Genomic DNA, 18,457 nt, shown 5'->3' with positions numbered 1-18,457 from the left:
ACTGATTTGACAGCTGCTGAAGGTGATTGGGGAGTGAGGATTGACCAGGCCGGTTGTTGTGGACAGGGAAGCACCAGCAGGGGGCAACGGTCGACGTCACTGGGGGAGCTTAGAGTGGTGCGAGCCTTAGCCTGGAGGGCGCTGGATCTAGACGGAGCTATGCCCATATGGGTTTGCGGGGTGCCGCCCAATTGATCAACCTTCGATGGGCATGTGTGACGATTCGACTCCTGAAATCCTCACATGCATCACTCTCAGAACTGCGCAATCACATATAAAACCGTCTTACTACATCCCCGTGAAACGAGGACCGCGTTGATATCGTCCCGTGCCAGCAATGGCCGACGTTCACAACCCGCCGCTCAACTACGAAGCCTCCAGCACGACGACGAACCCACAAATCGCAACGACCCTTCCACCTGAAGTATCCCAATGCCTGAAGAACGCTCGTTTCCTTCATCTCGCGACAATCAGCGCGACTGAGACATCTCCTGCGACACCGCACGTCTCTCTGATGAACTATACTTTCCTACCTTCATATAACGACCATGGCCCCGTCATCATCATGACCACAAATGCGCAGTCCATGAAGACACAAAATCTGCGGCACAACCCCAAAGTGTCAATACTCGTCCACGACTGGGTGTCACATAGACCGCCCACGGCTTCCTCTGTAAGTGGCGACCGTGCAGGCTCTCCGCCGGCCGCAGCAACAAGGTCCAGTCTCGCCAGTCTGCTGCTGAACCTGAATACTTCGGCTTTGAGCTCAATATCAACCACCATCGCGGGTGAAGCGAGATTTCTAGAGCAGGGAAGCGAAGAGGAAAGGTGGTGCAAAGCAGCTCATCTGGCGAACAACACTTTTGGGGAACAAGTCAGGCAGGAGGCTGGGTTTTTCGGTGCACCGCCACAAAATCCAGAGACCGAGAACAGCAGTTGTTATATTGAAGGTGATGATGTCAGGGTGGTTGTCGTCCCCGTCCGAGAAGGCAGAACAGCAGATTGGAAGGGAGGCGTCAAGGATTGGGTGTTGGTCGAGGAAGGTGCTCCGTTTGCCTCTGGTGAAGCCAGCGGTGAAAGGGGAAGAAGTAATGGGCAACCCTTGGTCAATGGTATCATTTCTTGATTATGCCAAAACTTTGCCACACCAAGGTTCTCTAAGGCTCAGCGGAACACAGTGATACTTGCTGAGCAGATGATCTCGTCCCAATCCACTGCACTTTCGACGCGGGCACTTACTGCCAACTTGGTTCATCACCAATGTCAAGATCAAACGTCTAGATCTCAACCGCCAACGAACGCCAATCGCATAGCCCCCGCGGCTTCCGAATCACAGGCAACATCCCAAACGAGAAACGCTAAAATCAAAGCAAAATCATTGCTCCCTGGATCGAATGTCAAACGGCGCACCGACGAGAGTATGTGCAAGAAAGGTGATGTGCAGGTGGCATGCAGGAACTTGGAGGCTGAGAACTCCAGGAGGAACTGGGTAGGTGGCCGCGGAAGAGTCGGGTGAGATTCGTGAGGAAGTGGTAGATGAAGAGTGCGACGTTGTTCACATAACCGAGCATTTAGAGTCGTCTTTTGATCGAGCGGGCTTGACCTGTAGCGCGACTCGTGCGGCTTCTGTAAATGCTTCGTTGACGCCTCGGTTTCGCATCGCAGAGCACTCTGTACCGCTGGTTAGCCTTCGTGTCACGTTTGCGATCCACCATAGACTGTACCGAGATATCTCAAAGCGCCGATGCGCCTCGCGACCTCCAACCCCTCGTTATACTGAATCATGGGTCGTGGAGGCTCGTTGTTCTCCTCGTCATCCTCTTTTTCGTGTTCTTCCCGCAGGTCGCATTTCAGAGCACATAAGACGATCTTAACGCCGGGACAGTGTTCATTGATTTCAGCTATCCATTTCGTCGACACGTTCTCTAGAGATCCGGGATTGTCGACACTGAAGCACAGCATAATGGCCTGTGTGTCATCGTAGGAGAGTGATCGTAACCGATCAAATTCTTCTTGTCCCGCCGTGTCCCATAACGACAGCTCCATGTGAATCCCGTCGACGAAGATATCGTGGACATAGTTCTCGAATACGGTTGGCTCGTACACGGTCTAATTAAGCAGACAGCATCAGTACAGGCACAGATCCAGGCGCATGAAGCGTAAGAAGATCCGAAGGGGAGCGAGGCATCAGACAAACCGGGAAGAATCCGCGGGTGAAGACGTTCAGAAGACTAGTCTTGCCGCATGCGCCGTCGCCCAGAAGGACGAGCTTGCGTTGCATCACCTTCTTGCCGCCGCAGAAAGGCATTGTTTTTACCGCCGCAGCGTATCTTAGAGATTGCGCTGAAGTGTGCTGGTGCTGGTCGGGCGTCGCAAACGGCTGGTGGAGCTGGTGGTGGAGCCGTTAAACAACAACGACCGTTTGGGGTATTTTGTATAGGGTAGTTGGTTGTAAGAATAATCGCGATCAAGGCGAGCGCACGGAGGAGGTGCAGGTGGTTAAGAGAGCGCGTTCATAGGTAACAAAGGATAGTAATAAATGAATTGACGATAAAGGTAGAGAGATGTTGAGCAGATCTACCAACAAGAGATGCGGTGGAGATACGGAGTAGTCGAGGTGGTAACCTCTGATCCAACAGAAGACGAAGGGTCCAACAGAGTCGTTGACGCACTACAGGCTGCAGCAAGCTGAAATGCCAAGCCACTTTGCACCTGCTCACTGCCCAGTCACGGGTTAACGTTTTGTGGATTGGAGGCAAGGCTGGCGACCAGGCAGGCGCGGGCACCAGATGCCACTGCCCGCGGCGATGCATCTCAGGCGTGAGAGGCGGAGACACACGCCGTGGCTGCGCCCGAAGCCTCGAAAGTGGAGTGGCCTCCAAGCTGACATGGCAGCACCACCACATACCACCAAGCCACCATCGCGCAAGCCAACTTAGACAAGCCACGGGATTGGGGCAAGGGCCGCCATCGTGTTCCTAACTTAGTCACTACCAACCCGTTCGCTCACAGTCAAGTTATTGCTTTGCTGCTCCAGTCTCCCATGCACGACGTACAGGATGCGCATAGCTCAAACGGCAAAGTGACTGTTCCGCATGCAATTGGTGGTAGCATGGGGTCTCGGATATTCAGCCGAGCACGGAGGATCTCACACAAACACAGCCAAACGGCCGCGTACATGCGAAGCGGCTCATGAAAAGCGCGGATAAGGGTAGCTTTGCGAAGAGCGAGACCGTGCATTTAAACTTCTATGACATGCCGCAGGTACATGTTGTCGCTGAATCTGTTGGACATGTCCAAGCGACTGATAGTTGGTGAACACCCTGATTTGGCCCATTTCGTACTCGTTACCGGCAATCCGTGTCCTTGTGCTCAAGCCTGATGAACGTTAGTAATTCAGTTGGGCTTTAAGTTCTCCGCGAGGCTGGGCGATTCCAAAGACGATCTTCTCGCGAATCGCCGATGCAGTCGCCGTCTTACAGCTGATCTACTCTACGTGTCTTGGGGTAGAACTTAAACAACGTAATGGGAAGTTTGCTCTCGATCCATAGAGTTCGCTTCTTTACAGCTTCTGATGAGGTCTCGGGAGCCTTCTAAGCTCTAATACGGGCGCCTCTCCGCAAAGACCAAAGATAAAGAGTGATCAATTGCATTTGGCTGACTGTGTCAGCATGCGGCCGTGGCGGAACACGGTGTGGAGCAAGTTCCGTGTTGTGAGGCGGCGAAAGAGCTCTGTACTTGCGTAGTGCAGGGCGGCGAGCAGAGTTCCGATTGACCCAGCATTGTGGGCAATATGAACATGAAACGTTGGACATCGGGAGCATTGATGCACGCAATAGAGCTCGCGGTGCTCATATTGCATCCCAGTGCACGAGGTAGGGATAAACATACAGACAGAACTTGTGGCTTCGAGTTTCCCATATGCCGTCGCCACCAGCAGCTCTACCTCCTACGGTAGTTGTGTGTCTCGCCACTTGGGCGTTGCCTCCTCCTATTGTGTACATACATAATACGGAGCACCTCGTACCTAGAAAATTTTGACAGGCACCCAAGTGGCAACATTGGAGTCCGGCACGTGACCTCGTGGCGCAAAAGCCTCCGCACGTGACGAAACCAGATGTACAGCTAAAGACGGTTCCTGATTTACCATTGTACAGCGCTTCGCAGCACGCAGCAGGTGGCACAACATGTTGCCGAAGTACTTTGACAATACTGACATGGTTGACAGGAGTTTGCGCCCTCCACCCCGATCAATCACCCGCTCCCCTTTCCCCTGCCCTGTCGAACCCAATTGTCCTCCGATACCATCTCGGAGATGATCGGTAGGACATCGAATCGCCACCTGTTCCAGCTTCATCAAGGCAAGCACATTGCGTGCCTTTCTCTCGTCGCCAATGGCAAAACCACATAGCGATATGGAGTTGTCCAATTCCGGCAGTGCCTTCGACCCGGGTCGGCGAAGCAAAGCCTCAATAGCCTGTCTGAGTTGCAAGGCTCGAAGATCTAAGGTAACATGAGTTTCAAGCACCAGCGGATAAGTTGCTGATGTGGCGGGATCAATACTACAGTGCTCTGGAGGTCACCCTTGCAGTATTTGCAGTCGACTGGACATCGAATGTGTGTATGATGCGACTCAAGACAAGCGACGAAAGATCCAACGGGAACGCGCCGAAACGGAAGCGGCACTTCAAAGAGAACTGCTGCGTCGCCTGTTCGAATTGATCGGCGCCGGTGGACGCGAAGTGCATAATATGTTGCGCCAGGATGCTCGCAGTCAAGAGCTTGCGCAGAGGCTCGGTATGGAAATGCCCGAGTACATTGACAAATTGCAGAAGCGAAACTGGCCCTATGCTCGAGACACAGATCGCGGACAGGTCGAGAACGATGTGAGCCAGCGAGGCCAGCTGCAGAGGCGGCGTGCCACGCCCCGCGGAAGCGGTGAAGGAGGCACAATGGAATCAGATCCATCCACCATGATTCATAGTCAAATTGAATCGAGCGACCAGTCGACTTCAGCCGCACCCTCTGATATGAACGCGCGAAGTCCTGGTGTATCGGACGCGAGGGACCACTTCCGGGTCTTTTGTTCGGGGAACCACACTGCTCCCAGCATCGAGATCATTAGCATTTTCGGCGAGATGACATTCCTACCAGTGGAGGTTAAGACCACGTATGGGACTATAACGTTGCGTCAACAGCAACTTCTGGACCTTCGGATCCCAGAGTACCTGATACAGCCACTGTTGTTTGACGAGGAACGATGCCCGCTGGCGGCCGTGTACACCGATTTTCGCGATTATGGTCGACGGCAGATTGCCGAGGGGCAACCAGTGGAATCTGTATTGGGTAATCCGAAGGTCGACCTGGCCCTGTATTTTCGTGACCGCCAGCCTGATGATCCGCACACGCCAGCGACTTGGGCATGCGAATTCATGCGTCTCTTGACGGGCTTTGACACATATGTGGCATTGGCCTACATCTTTACTTACGCCCGTTTCATGCGTGTTAGTACCATGGCAAGCGAGTGCGAGGTCCAGCTGACAGGGAAACACTAGTGGTCGATCGCGCCGTCCGCCGAGACATATGCATTGCTACCTGAGGCAATGAGGCCAACCCCAATGCAAAGGCTAGTCAGGCACCATCCCGGAGTCGACCTGCCAATCTTGTAAGTGCATCGTCCACCCAACAACGACGACTTCCATTCTAAGATGTACCGACCCTAGTCCCGAGCTGCGCGACGGGCTCATCCAGGATATGCGTGACTATATCATCGCGACACAGACGCTGGGAACGAGCGTCAACTGGGAGCACCGGCTGGAAAACGCGGTGGACATCGACTCGGAGACCGGGAAAATGACTGTATCAGAGAGCTTTGCGACGCACGTATGTGATCTTTCAAACTGGTCAATTAGCCAAAGACTTGCAGAAGTCTTCCCTGAACTGCGAGGCGTCGTGCACGAGGTCGAGCATGAGACGATTCCCGTGTCGAAGGCTGACCTCGATGGGTTTCTCAGGCAGCGAGGCGTCGTTAATCCTGCATCTCAGATCGTTGCGGCAGGGTAGCAGCAAGATCGGAGCGAGCCAGAAGGCGCGAGCGCTCGAGGTCAAAGGGAGAATTGGGCTTATGTATCGTCCTGACCGCTAAAATAAGCGGCCAACCAAATCCATAGGAAGTAGACGACGCGCCCATTGTTGGCTTTGAAAGATCGATCTCTGTCTGTAACTTTGGCCGTTGTGCCGGATCTTTGACCCATCCCTCTGTCAGCCGGTATGGACGGCTGTAGCCACCGGAAGTGTAACACACGCCACCGCACTAGTACAGTAATGACTGGCGTGATGGAAGTTCGTTCCGTTTGCCGCTCCGTACTGTGTCCCGGCCATCGGATGCCTCATGAATGTACAAACACACGAGTACTGCATGATGGCTCAAGATCAATGCATCAGCCTCTTTCCGCGCATGCTTGTCGTACGTCTCTTGGGCAAAGATCATCACGAAAGCACGGTCTAAAGGAAACCCAAGGCCAAATGGCAGGTTCAGGTTCAAAGGAATCCGATCGATCCTTGATAGGCATGTCCGATTTCAACTGGCTTGCGCTCTGCGCTTAAAGGATACGTGGTTTGATCTTGCTTTGAGAAGAATTATCAAAATATCAGGCGATCATGGTATCCTCCAGTGGAAGACTGGCCCCTGCAGGAGTGGATGTGAGAATTGGGAATTCTCCCGTACCATATCTGGAGCGGGTGCACGTCAATCACTCATCATCGCCTGAATCCCTGGCCTAAAATCTCGCGGGGATTTTGAATGTTACGGAGCCTGCTGAAGAGTCACGATGCTGTCCGTCGCCACCAAGGTATGTGACTGGGGGCGAGAGTCGGGAATTTCCATCAATACATTGTTTGGAACAAGTTTATGCTGTCAACCAGCTATTCCTGCCTGCGGCCTCGAGTAGGATGACTGCGATCGAGCCGGGTTCAGACATCGGAGGTCGAAACCCTCCAGTTGGAACGAGTGAAGACCAGAAGTAGCACGGTCTAAGACCAAAGAGTTGGCCGGAGCGGTGTTCGATGACTGGCCATCAAGTTCATACAGCGAGAGATCGCTGAATTGAGAACCATACGCTGTCACTCAGAAGAAGTCTCTTCAAGACCAACCGCTGTTTCGCGGAAAATTGAAATTGTTTCTTGTCTCGTCTACCCCTTGGCTAAGTCTTGACCCGGCGAAAGACCATCGACTTCCTGCCTTTACTGATCCAAGCCATGCTAACACATATGCGCCACGCATGACGCTGTCGTCCACCTATGCATTGCGCCTCGGGACCTTCTTTCACGGATCCAGAGGGATTCAACAGCACGACCACCTCCATGCATGCAGGATCATCTACTCCTCGACGATGTTTCCGCGCTCGCTCACGTACAGGCCGTCCAAGAACTTCCGGATATCCTTGTTCCTCACTCTGCAGATTTGCTGCAGGTCGGCGGCTGATTGTGACACGTTCTCCAGGCTGTTGCCGGTGAGTTCGATTTGATCCTTGACACCCTTTGAGGCTTCCACGGTAACTCCTTCGTGCATGGTGACGTTTCGAACGATCTTCTCGCCCAAGAAATTTCTATGAGAAATCGAGGTGTTAGTCGGTTGCCTCCCAAATGGCCCCATGTGGGAAATATGGCTCCCGTGTTTTCCGGCAGGCGTGTGTAGAGGCAGAAAATGAAGTCGTGCAAGGGCCTCCGCTTACCTGACCTCCAATGCATACAATCCTTCTTCGTTCTTTTCAATGTTGACGTTGATGGGAAAGTGAGCGTAGACATATCGCATCTTGTATTTGTAGCCCTTTGTGACGCCGATCACGAGGTTCTGGATGAGTGACTTGACAGTTCGGAGGGTAGCGACATTCTTTCTCGAGCCGTGGTGGATCTCAATCTGAACGAGTTGTTTTCCCGCCTTGTCCTTTGCGACCGTGAAAGTGACGGCGATGTGAGAAAGATCCTTCGTCAATTTGCCTGTGCAAAAGCGAGTGTCAGCTCCAAGATTCTGCCTGTTTTCTATTGCTTCCGTTGGCATTCCTCAGTGCGGGTAATGCTCGTACCTCGGGGGCCCTCAACGGTGACGATGCGCGAGCGGATGTGGATCTTGACATTTTCTGGGATGACCAGCTGCTCCTGGGAGAAGATGTACTTCATCTTGAGCAGTGGTGTGCGGTGTGCGAGGGAGGAATTGTCGAAAGTTGGCGCAGATTAAAGGTCGACTTGAAGTTCCGATATCGAAAATCGCACCCTACCACACCTGGATTTGTGGGCTGTGGGTCCCCTTCTGTCTTGGCATTTGCCCTTCACTCTGAAATTCCATTTCAAGTGCTGCGCGCATCGCTGTTAACTAAGTCAAACGAAAACTTGAGTGTACCAATTCTACATTGATCGGTGCTTCGGACTGTGGTATGGACAGGCCAACGGTGGCCCTCTTGTTTGTGGCAGTTAAAACATAATCGAAGTTGAATGACACTTTCGTCAACGCCGCTCCGGGGTATCATATGCTAAAGGTCGAATTCTTTACAAAGGTGCTTGGTGCAGTCGGAATTCATCCTCCTCGCTTCGTCTCTGCCAGCATCCTTGCAACCGTGGGGTCATCATCGTCCACCTGAATGCCTTGTTCCCGCAGGGCATTCCTGTACCTTTGCTTCAAACCCTCCTCGTCGTCATCGCGTTCTGCGTCAGGGTAATCATCAGGATCGGCTGCCTCCTCTTCGTCACTTTCGTCTTCGTCGGAGTCCTTCGTCGCTGCTTCATTAGGCTTGGTCTTGGAGTCCATTTTCATGTCTTTCATAACTTTCGTAAGATCATTTTCTTGCTTCGTAGCACCTTCTTTCTCACGCTCTTTCCTTCGCTTCTCCAGTTCTGGTCTGTAATGACGTTCGAACTCCTTCCGCTTTTCCTCTACAGCCTCGAAGAATTCATCCACACCTTCACCAGTCATGCTGGACACCGCAACCATATTGAGATGTGAATAGAACTCCTCCAACATGAGACTCATGCTGTTCAACAGACTGGCCATGTAACCACTTCCTCCACCAAATCCTTCGCCGCCGAAGACACCTTTCTGCTGCTCCTCATCCAAGGTTTCTTGGAATTTGTCAAAATCTGTCATCCATTCTCTTGCAAAATCCGCGTCCTGAACATCCGTCTTATTGAAGACGAAAATCATGGGAAGCTTTGTTTTGTACAGTATCGAGCAAGCGTAGAGCATATTGGACATGAATGTGGACGTAGAAGAGGTGCGCGGCGTGTCAATGATATAGGCGATGACAGTTGGGAATGACGACGCCAGAGACTCGAGAAGAATACTGCCCGACGCCGACCAAACGAAAACTTCAATCTGACCTGGTGTATCGACCAGAAAATGTTTCGGGGCGGGTACATTGCTGTCCGGCGGAGGATTGGCTCGCTTTTCCAGTAGGGTAATGATTTGATCAATCTTGGTCGCAAATAGGTTGAGCGACGTGAGGATGCCGCCATTAGGACCCAAGTTGTACTGCTTCATAACCTCTTTGTAGTTTATGCTATCGCGAATGTCGATGTTCGGCTGGAATGGGACGTTGAGGACGGCAGGGTCCAGATTCAGGACATATGGTTTCTTCTTGTTCACATGCAGATAGTTGTTGATCCTCTGCATGAACGTGGTCTTGCCCGAACCTGTTTCAAACAGTCAGAATCTGCAGTACAATGCGAAGTCAAACTGTCTCACCGGCCATGCCGATACAGACTACAGCAACAGGATGAGTCGCCATGATGTCGGCTACACCCAAGTTCGTGGTCACTGCGACGTCTAGCGAAGCAAGAGTTGAGGGATCTGGGAAATTTTGGAGATCTCAATGCCCTCGGCGAGGAAATTTACGGAAAATCATTGAAATGACAGATCATGACACAAATCCCGCTCTGAATGACATGGAACGGTGGTGAACGGTCACGACCGGTCCTTCTCCGGATGTCATTCCCCAGTATCTGCGTACCAGGTATGGAGTAGATTCCCACGCAAGGTCACACACTGCTCGTACCAACTGCAATCAGCAGCACTTCCCACTATCCGTTGCAACTGCTCAAGACACCGCCGAATGACTCTAGAAGACTTTGAGAGAGAGCTGGCGGAGCAGAAAGAGTCAGAGAAAAGGCGAGAAAAGCGCAGGGAGCACGACAAATCTGAGCATCGCCATCGTCACCACCATCGGAGTTCGAGGCACCACGACTCACACTACCATGACGAGGACGGCCATCGCTCGAAGAGATCGAGGCGCTCAAGGGACGATCATGAGTCGGAGAGCAGACATAGGCACAGACATCATCGCCACAGCAGAGGTGAACAAGGTGCAGACGAAGATGAGCAACAACCGCTGTCAGAGACGCCTGAGTCGGGTGGATTGAAGCGTGATTCATGGATGGAGGCGCCTTCGGCCTTGGATATTGATTACGTGCAGAGGAAGAGACCCGAGCCTTCCCCACCGAAGACAACAAATCTAGGCGTAGATTTCGAGTTAAAAATACATGAGAAGGAACTGAACCACCACCTGCGGGATCTAGAGAATGGTACAGCTGTGGATGATCTCGAAAGCCAACCTGCCGCGCATGAAGTGGATTACACATTTGGAGATGCTGGATCTCAGTGGCGCATGACCAAGCTGAAAGCGACATATCGGCAAGCCCAAGAAACTGGCCGTAGGGTGGAAGATGTCGCCCTAGAACGATACGATAGTCTACGGGAATTTGACGACGCACGAGAAGAAGAAATCGAACTCGACCGACGCAAGGCTTATGGAGACGACTATGTAGGGAAGAACAAACCCAGTGGCGATCTGTTCCAGGAGCGGAAGCTCGATGCCGGGATCAGGCGGCCTCACCGTCGAGAACAGGAGACCAGCCCGGATACCGTACTCGAACAATTGCCTGTTCCGTCCACCAATACCGTCGCTCCGAGAGTCGATCAAACAGCTCTTAACAAGCTCAAGGCACAACTCATGAAAGCTCAAATGCGGAAAGACCCCAAAGCGGCCGAGCTGGAGAAAGAGTACAACGATGCATTAACAGCATTCCAGTCCCAAGATCCAGCGGTCATCACCCTATCCGCCATGAATAACCGGATGCTGTCATCCGCACCGCGGAACGAAGTTAAAGCTGTCCAGAACCGACGAGGAGCCGAGCGTGGTCAGGTGGAAGAGAACGAAGACATGAGTATTGAGGATATGGTCCGCGAAGAACGTCGCACTCGCGGACAGGCGGTTGGTGATGGACTTCGTCTTGCAGAACGTATCGCTAAAGATGCGAAATTTGACAACGATCTCGATTACATGGATGAGAATGCGACAAAGCTGGCAAAGCATGTCCACAAGTCCGACATGAATCTCCGCAACATGGCCATTGGTGAATACCAGAAGCTCAACAAAACTCTTGAAAACTGCCCGTTGTGCCATCATGAGGACACCGATACTCCTCCCATTGCCCCGGTCGTTTCTCTTGCGACCAGAACATATCTTACACTCCCGACCGAACCGGAACTCTCACCACAGTCCGCGATGATCGTCCCAATCCAACATCGCACGAATTTACTCGAATGTGATGAAGACGAATGGGAAGAGATCCGCAATTTTATGAAGTCTCTCACCCGCTTGTTCCACGACCAAGGCCGCGATGTCATTTTCTACGAAAACGCGGCGTTTCCGCATAGGAAACCGCACGCCGCTCTCACAGTAGTTCCTTTGCCCTACAGCCTCGGTGAAACTGCACCAGCCTTCTTCAAGGAAGCCTTTCTGAGCACAGAGGACGAATGGTCGCAACATAAAAAGATAATCGACACCCTTGCTAAGGCGAGGTCAGGAGGATTACGGAAGCTTGCCTTCCGAAGGACTCTCGTCAAAGAGGCACCCTACTTTCACGTGTGGTTCGAGTTGGATGGTGGGCTTGGGCACATTGTCGAGGACCAGGAGCGGTGGCCCAGAGGTGATTTGTTTGCGCGAGAAATCATTGGAGGCATGCTTGGACTTGAGCCGGATGTGATTAAGAGGCAAGGTCGGTGGCATCGAGGTACCGACAAGAGAGTCGATGGATTCAGGAAGGTGTGGAGAAAGTTCGACTGGACTCGGGTTCTCACTGAAGGAGGCGCATGATGCGTGTTCTGGGCCGGACAACACCAACAGTTCGATTGTGACTGCGATTTGCCGGAACCCTGGTGCCGGAGACCAGCGCACTCCCAAATCAGCGTGGTCGCGCACGAACAAGGGCCCGGCGATACATAGAGTTATCTCGTCTCCCCCAAGCCACAATTGAGCTTTCCGAGCTGGGCTGGGTCGATGCACGTCCCGAAGCAAGATCTGAAGATCACCTCGACCCTTGGAGCTATCACCCGGGGCATGAGCAGCTTTCCAGGTCCAGAGACGAGATAAAACGTCGTGCCACGGGTCATCGCAGGCTGGCTAGACCCTTGTGGAAGACGACTCCTCGTTCTCCTGAAGTGCTAACAAGCCACGCCCTGCACCAGCATTCGCCTCGCATTCTCAACTGTGCCACCCCGTACTGTTTGATTCGCCGACGGACCTGTATGCCGTCTAGCTTTCAAGGCAGTCGATGGGGAAAGCTCCTTCGAACCTTCGGAGAATGCCTCCGTAGCCCGCTGCTCGCATCCCTGATTCGTCCCGATACACGAGTATGCGAGCTGAAGTGTCACACCAGGCGTGACCAGGGTCGTTTTCTCAGCCGTCCTGCATTAGCTCGAGCGCCCAAACCAATAGAGTGAGGCCCGGGAAGTTGCCCAGCCGCGTGCGTGCGGAGTCGCAGAGATCGGTCCAAGAGGGGCGTGCCATCTTGGTCCTGCAAGGGTGAAGAGATCTAGATGAAAAACCCGAACGTCATGATGCACTCCAAGTCTTAAGCGAAAGTAGTCACTCATCACTGGATTCTGCACCCCGGGGAAGCTGCAAGACGCGCCGCTTGCATGGGAGATCGTGGTCACTTGAAGCACTTAGTGCATTTCCAGCGGCCCTTCAGCATCTCCACCAACAATGTGCCTATGGTGACAACGTGCCGAGAGCAGCAGCATGACTGTACCTCGTCTGTAGTGGTACATCCTGTGCGGGAGAGGGGCACGCGCTGAGGTGCGCGAAAGTTGAGAAATCTTAACTTGGGTCTCAGGGCGCTCTCATACTAAGTCGTCTCTGAAATCCGTGTCAAGTCAACACCCGTACACACACTCTCTTTACGTCAACAGACTCCCTCTGTGGGTTGTTCCCTACACTTGCATGCGTTCCTGATTGTCTTCCTCGTCGTCGGTGCCCCGATTCTCTGGCCGGAAAAGATGGGCTGCACATTCACAAAAGAGGACGACGACGGGCGAGCCGAGCACAACCAGGTCGAAAAGGGATTGAAGTCCGACTATGTGTCGCGGACGCGGGAGATCAAGATCCTCATGCTCGGTACGCACGCCGTACGCCTCTTTTGAAGTGCCACGCATTCTCTAACGGTTACATAGGCACCGGCGACAGCGGCAAGTCCACCGTGCTCAAGCAGCTCAAGTTCATCAACGGCGGAGGCTACTCGGACGAGGAACGCCTCTTCTTCAAGGCCGTCATCTTCACCAACATAGTCCAGTCGATGCAAGCCATCCTCGAGGCCATGGACGTGTTTGGCATCCCCTTCGCCAGCCCCGCGACCGCGAATCCACATGCGAGCCTCATCTTCTCGCAGCGGCAGAAGATCACCGCCCAAGAACTGTCGCCGGACGTGCACATCGCTGTCAGGACGCTGTGGGCCGATGCCGGTGTAAGGGCCTGCTTTTCGCGGTGCAGCGAGTTCCAAGTTTGTGACTCGGCGCAATAGTACGTACTTACACCTACTCGAAGCGGGCTTCTGGTTGCTCTTGCATCCGGCCGCCCACCACCGCTACCACTGACATAAACGTTCCCGCTGACGCTGACGTCCTCCCCCACAGCTACTTTGACGAGATCGACAGGATCGCCGCCGAGAACTTCCTCCCCAACGACCAGGACATCCTCCGCTCGAGGCAGAAAACCACGGGCGTGGCCGAGTTCTCATTCACCTCCCCGTCCAAGGACAACACGGTATACCGCATTATCGACGTGGGCGGGCAGCGATCCGAACGCAAGAAATGGATGCACCATTTCGAGGACGTCGATCTTGTACTTTTCCTGGTCGCCCTGTCAGAGTACGACCAGGCGCTGTACGAGGACGGGTCGGTCAACCGGCTACAGGAGGCCCTTGATCTGTTTCACAGCATATGCCAGTCGCAGTGGTTCCGGCGCACGGCCGTGCAGCTGGTCTTCAACAAGACGGATCTGTTCCGGGAGAAGCTGAAGCATTCGCCCTTGGAGGCGCATTTTCCGGATTTCCAAGGTGAGGGCAACTAGTCATCAGGGGTGAGGAGCTTCACAATGGATTTTATGCTGACAGTGCCCAATTTAGGCGGTGCCGATTACGCGGCTGCCCGCGAGTACATTGCCAATCGGTTCATCTCCATGGGCCAGACAAGATACCCGGACAACTACCTCTGCGCGACAGATACGGCGCAGGTCAGACTGCTTGTGGGAAGGATTATCGACAGGATGTGAAGTTTGTCGGTCCATCTTAAGGGCACGCGCCATGCGTCAAGCACCCACTCCCCACTCTATCGAGGAAACAATTGCACCGCAGTACACGTCCTGAGGTATCTGAGCGCAGAAGGACGAGAAAAGACGACCTTGTCCCAACATCGCTACACTAAAACAGTATCAGCATGTCTGCGGCAAAGCACCAACTCTTAATATCAGACCCAAGAGCCCGTTTACCCGTATTCCGACGTCAGCCATGGTCCCACGGCTGGTCCAAGTTGCAACTCCGCTCCTCCAAACCTGCCACTCTTCAGGAACTGCGACATGGACATGGGGGACCCCAGAAAGACATACGCCCTGGGACGTCAAAACGCCTCGTCGAGATCCAAATCGTCCCACTTCTCGAGCAAGTAATCCAGCCCCAGATCGTCGACTCTCGTCGACTCGCCATCCAGCTGCATGGCGTTATTAGTTTCGGCAAGCAAGTCGGCGCATCCACTGGGAAGACTGATGTTGTTATCTTTCGATGTTTTATCCAGGAGTCGCAGAACTCCCCTGCAAACCCGGAACCTGCGGCTCGCCGCGCGAAGGATGATGCAGAGCTTGTAAAAGGCCTGCTGGGAGTCATGCCGCGTCTCGAGGTCTTCGAGCAGTGTGAATGCCGCTATGGTGGCGGGCTGTATGATGATGACGGGGAAGTGGTCGGCACCCCATATTTGGCGCATCATCTCCAGTAGTCCACTGATGCGGATGGATTCGGCGATGCAAATGTCTTTCCATCGTTCTTTTTCAGGTGACTCGGCCGTTGTCAGCAGGGAAGGTTTTTCCGTGTCTCCCTCGAGAGAGGCGGTTTGTTTGGACATGGTAATGATGACCCAGCTGTGGAGTGCACTTGGATCCCGATGAACCGGGGAGGTGTCAGCGTCGAACGAGGGTTTCTTTCATTATGACAGAATGGGGACCAGGAGGGGGAGGGAAACACTCAGTCAAGGAACAGGGTCAAACACTCACTGTAAGGCAATGATATGTGGCATGGCGTGCTCGTGCATTTTCATGCACGCTGGAATAGTTTCTGGCCAAGACTTGACCTTTTGAAAGAGACGTTGGAACTTGGACATCATTTTCTGGGGGTTCGATGTTCGCTCCTCTTCGTACAGCGCTTCATCGGCAGTGATTACAGCCGCGAGTGACACGTACGACAGGTAGTGGCAGTTGGGGTGCCATTCGATCGGTGTATGCGGGACAGGGTATGGCCTCCACTCTCCGTGCTCATTACAGGGATTCCGCCGGTCTGGGTCGTCCACGGGAATCTCTCGAGACGGCCGTTGGAATATTCGAACCTGCTCCAGCGCGAGCCCGACGAACAAGTTGAGGCAGTATAGCGTCCACTCGAGTCGGCCGAGCGAGGCGTCGACGGCATGAAGCCGCTCCCGCGTCATGTCGGGGTTCTTTTCCATCTTTGCGCGCCACTTGGCGAGGCTTTTGACCAACATAGCCTGCTGATATAATATCATATTGCCTAGCTGGTCCTGGCCGTTTGTGTTGAGGCTGTTCGCACACGATATAGTCAGCAATGACGAAGAGACGAGAGGTGTCAACATACTAAGTCCATTGTACACCCAGTGCGGCCACATATGCCAGGGAGACATGGCCTTCTTCGTCATCGAGTCCCTTTTTCCCTTCGTTGTAGAATTGCTGTCGTAGCTCCAAGTTCGGCTCCGAGCCGTCGTCCGCCAGCGTATCGAGCAACTAGCCACGGAGCCGGTTAGCAAATCCAGCCTTCTACCAAGCACCGACGAAGCTGTACTCACACACGCGTCCGCTAGAATCATGTTCACCAGATAAGGAGTGCATATCAGGCTTGAAGTGTCCCCTGCCTGCATCGCTTTGATGAATTCCTCCTCGTCTACCCAATGCCACCAGAGATGTGCCCAAGTAAACCAGAGAGACATGAGGTGCGAGACGAGATCGTCGTCGTCGGTCACAGTCGTCCACGGTCTTGCTGGAACTTGTAAGGGAGGGTTGACAAAATCTTGTATCCGGCCTAGCATATGGCGATGTCTCCTGTATGATTGCTGGCGACGATCCTGGTCACCGTCGGCTCCAATGTTGGTGAATCCATCCTTCAAAAATGCCTTGAGCTCTTGCGTATCAGCGTTGGCCCGTATCTTACTGATGAGGGCATTCATTTGGTTGGGTCCTGCCACTCGGAGCGCCCCCAGCAGATCATCCAGAAGATGGCGGTCTTTTTCCAGTATTTCCAACCGGCGCTTCACAACAAGCTTGCGCCGGCCATCATCGTTTTCATCTTTGACGCATTCGGAGTTGCGAGAAAGACATGAGACGCAGGGCACGCCGCCATCGCACTGTTTGAGTCAGCCTGTGCCAAACGACAAGACGGGAGGGAGCAACGTACCTTGGTCCGGCGTCTTCTGCAGGCGAGACATGCAAGGCTCACCTTCTTGCGCGAGGCGGATTCCCGGGAAAACGGCCGCGTATCCTGATCACCATCAACATCCGCAAATGGAGCCAGTTCTTGTGGACTCGAGGCCGCCATAAATTCAAAATAAGCAGGCAGTGGTGTGCGGTGTAGACTGTGCGGAGTCTAGTGCATGCGATTCCCTTGCTCTGGACAGCGCAGGAACTGACTCGTCGCAGGTGAACCCAAAAGGTCAGATGCTCCCACCGACTCGTAGGTGGCTCCGTGGATGTGCGTCTTATGACGAAAGGATCGATTAACAATTGTCGTCACCGCGTCACGACATTCCGGAGGAGGATCTCCAGCTCTCGCCAATCGGAGGCGCCGGAAATACTCCTCCTGGAGGTTCTGCGCGGTCGCTTCTTGATGGCCCTGATTTCCCTTCCCCATGTACTCGGAGCGGTGCCTGATCATGCCTCTTTCGAATCGTGGGGAGCGAACATTGAAAGGCCCCCCACCGGCCTTCAAGCAGCCAAACCGGAAAATTGGGATCGACGGTATCTGCTACTGTGGAGAGTAATGATACTATACTTATTTCGAGTCGTGCCGTCCGTGGTCAAGGGCGAGCTTGCCGGGAGCTGGAGATCAACGGTTCGTGTCTGGTCATGAGATACGACGAACTGCGACGACGCGTTTCCAGGAGTGCATGTTCTCCTCTACGCTGTACGCCGTGGTTCAAGGTTGTAGCCAAGTCGTCGAGCGACTTCCAACGATATCGTGCCCTGACCTGGATATGGATGCACAATGTAAAAGCACGTACGCGGGATCCACCCTAGCAGCATCTTCTATGCCAGCGCTGCCCGGCGAGCAGAGAGTGGGCAGGCTGCAAGCGAGCATTAACACCATAGCATTCGCCGACGACTAACTACGCGTGGAAGTATGGTGTGTCCATGCCGTCTTGACACCAACACTTGAGGCTGACACAATGCCGCCGGCATAACGGCTGGGTTGGCAGTGTTTGATGGCGATGGGCACGGCCTGAGATGAAACACGAGACTGGGAATTGTGCTATTATGTGCCTCGTACCCGTGCGTCCCTGTGGTTATTACTGCACGTCTGGAATTCACAGCAAAGATTTTGCCGGGACACATTAAAGGTTCACGATGGCCAAATCACAAGTTTCCGGTAGCAGGTTCATTAAGTAAAAGCTAGTTAGCTTGCTCCGTAATTCGTATTGGAAGACGGGCTCCGAGAAGTCACCAAGCCGCCCTACGAATTGACTGACATGGAGAGTCCATTTTCAAGCTCCGAACTTATGGTAACTTACACGGTACTCTGTCGGTCGAGCTCTAACATACCGGTAACCCGGTCTTCCCGAGTTGTTGGCTTGGATGTGCACGATGTTGGTTCCTTGCGTACGAGGTAGTTGTGTCCACTTCCAGAGAAAGCTCCTGCACCG

The 18,457-nt window shown here is 53.5% G+C and overlaps 8 protein-coding genes across 8 annotated transcripts; 4 read left to right on the top strand and 4 right to left on the bottom strand.

Moving 5' to 3' along the window:
• Positions 1–337: 337 nt before the first annotated feature.
• Positions 338–1,126, top strand: A1O7_06323 (uncharacterized protein; the record flags this gene model as incomplete). The annotated part of the gene is made up of 1 exon (XM_007760326.1): positions 338–1,126. One exon carries the CDS (start codon positions 338–340, stop codon positions 1,124–1,126), a length of 789 nt encoding a protein of 262 aa, XP_007758516.1.
• Positions 1,127–1,555: 429 nt separating this feature from the next.
• Positions 1,556–2,308, bottom strand: A1O7_06322 (GTP-binding protein RHO3; the record flags this gene model as incomplete). Its single annotated transcript, XM_007760325.1, has 3 exons — positions 1,556–1,671; positions 1,725–2,109; positions 2,198–2,308. The coding sequence occupies 3 exons, from the start codon at positions 2,306–2,308 to the stop codon at positions 1,556–1,558; spliced, it is 612 nt and encodes a 203-aa protein (XP_007758515.1).
• A 2,443-nt stretch (positions 2,309–4,751) lies between these two features.
• Positions 4,752–6,063, top strand: A1O7_06321 (uncharacterized protein; the record flags this gene model as incomplete). The annotated part of the gene is made up of 3 exons (XM_007760324.1): positions 4,752–5,504; positions 5,556–5,665; positions 5,724–6,063. 3 exons carry the CDS (start codon positions 4,752–4,754, stop codon positions 6,061–6,063), a joined length of 1,203 nt encoding a protein of 400 aa, XP_007758514.1.
• A 1,315-nt stretch (positions 6,064–7,378) lies between these two features.
• Positions 7,379–8,178, bottom strand: A1O7_06320 (60S ribosomal protein L9-B; the record flags this gene model as incomplete). The annotated part of the gene is made up of 3 exons (XM_007760323.1): positions 7,379–7,607; positions 7,734–7,998; positions 8,085–8,178. 3 exons carry the CDS (start codon positions 8,176–8,178, stop codon positions 7,379–7,381), a joined length of 588 nt encoding a protein of 195 aa, XP_007758513.1.
• A 394-nt stretch (positions 8,179–8,572) lies between these two features.
• Positions 8,573–9,779, bottom strand: A1O7_06319 (uncharacterized protein; the record flags this gene model as incomplete). The annotated part of the gene is made up of 2 exons (XM_007760322.1): positions 8,573–9,684; positions 9,737–9,779. 2 exons carry the CDS (start codon positions 9,777–9,779, stop codon positions 8,573–8,575), a joined length of 1,155 nt encoding a protein of 384 aa, XP_007758512.1.
• Positions 9,780–10,103: 324 nt separating this feature from the next.
• A1O7_06318 (uncharacterized protein) lies at positions 10,104–12,146 on the top strand (the record flags this gene model as incomplete). The annotated part of the gene is made up of 1 exon (XM_007760321.1): positions 10,104–12,146. One exon carries the CDS (start codon positions 10,104–10,106, stop codon positions 12,144–12,146), a length of 2,043 nt encoding a protein of 680 aa, XP_007758511.1.
• A 1,184-nt stretch (positions 12,147–13,330) lies between these two features.
• A1O7_06317 (guanine nucleotide-binding protein subunit alpha, other) lies at positions 13,331–14,600 on the top strand (the record flags this gene model as incomplete). Its single annotated transcript, XM_007760320.1, has 4 exons — positions 13,331–13,448; positions 13,505–13,850; positions 13,964–14,385; positions 14,455–14,600. 4 exons carry the CDS (start codon positions 13,331–13,333, stop codon positions 14,598–14,600), a joined length of 1,032 nt encoding a protein of 343 aa, XP_007758510.1.
• A 344-nt stretch (positions 14,601–14,944) lies between these two features.
• On the bottom strand, positions 14,945–17,136 carry A1O7_06316 (uncharacterized protein; the record flags this gene model as incomplete). Its single annotated transcript, XM_007760319.1, has 5 exons — positions 14,945–15,470; positions 15,591–16,127; positions 16,183–16,328; positions 16,391–16,945; positions 16,996–17,136. The coding sequence occupies 5 exons, from the start codon at positions 17,134–17,136 to the stop codon at positions 14,945–14,947; spliced, it is 1,905 nt and encodes a 634-aa protein (XP_007758509.1).
• Positions 17,137–18,457: the final 1,321 nt, after the last annotated feature.

Source organism: Cladophialophora yegresii (assembly GCF_000585515.1).
Source record: "Cladophialophora yegresii CBS 114405 chromosome Unknown aczIN-supercont1.4, whole genome shotgun sequence".
NCBI classification, from domain to species: Eukaryota; Fungi; Ascomycota; class Eurotiomycetes; order Chaetothyriales; family Herpotrichiellaceae; genus Cladophialophora; species Cladophialophora yegresii.
This window is presented reverse-complemented; position numbering and strand designations above follow the sequence as displayed.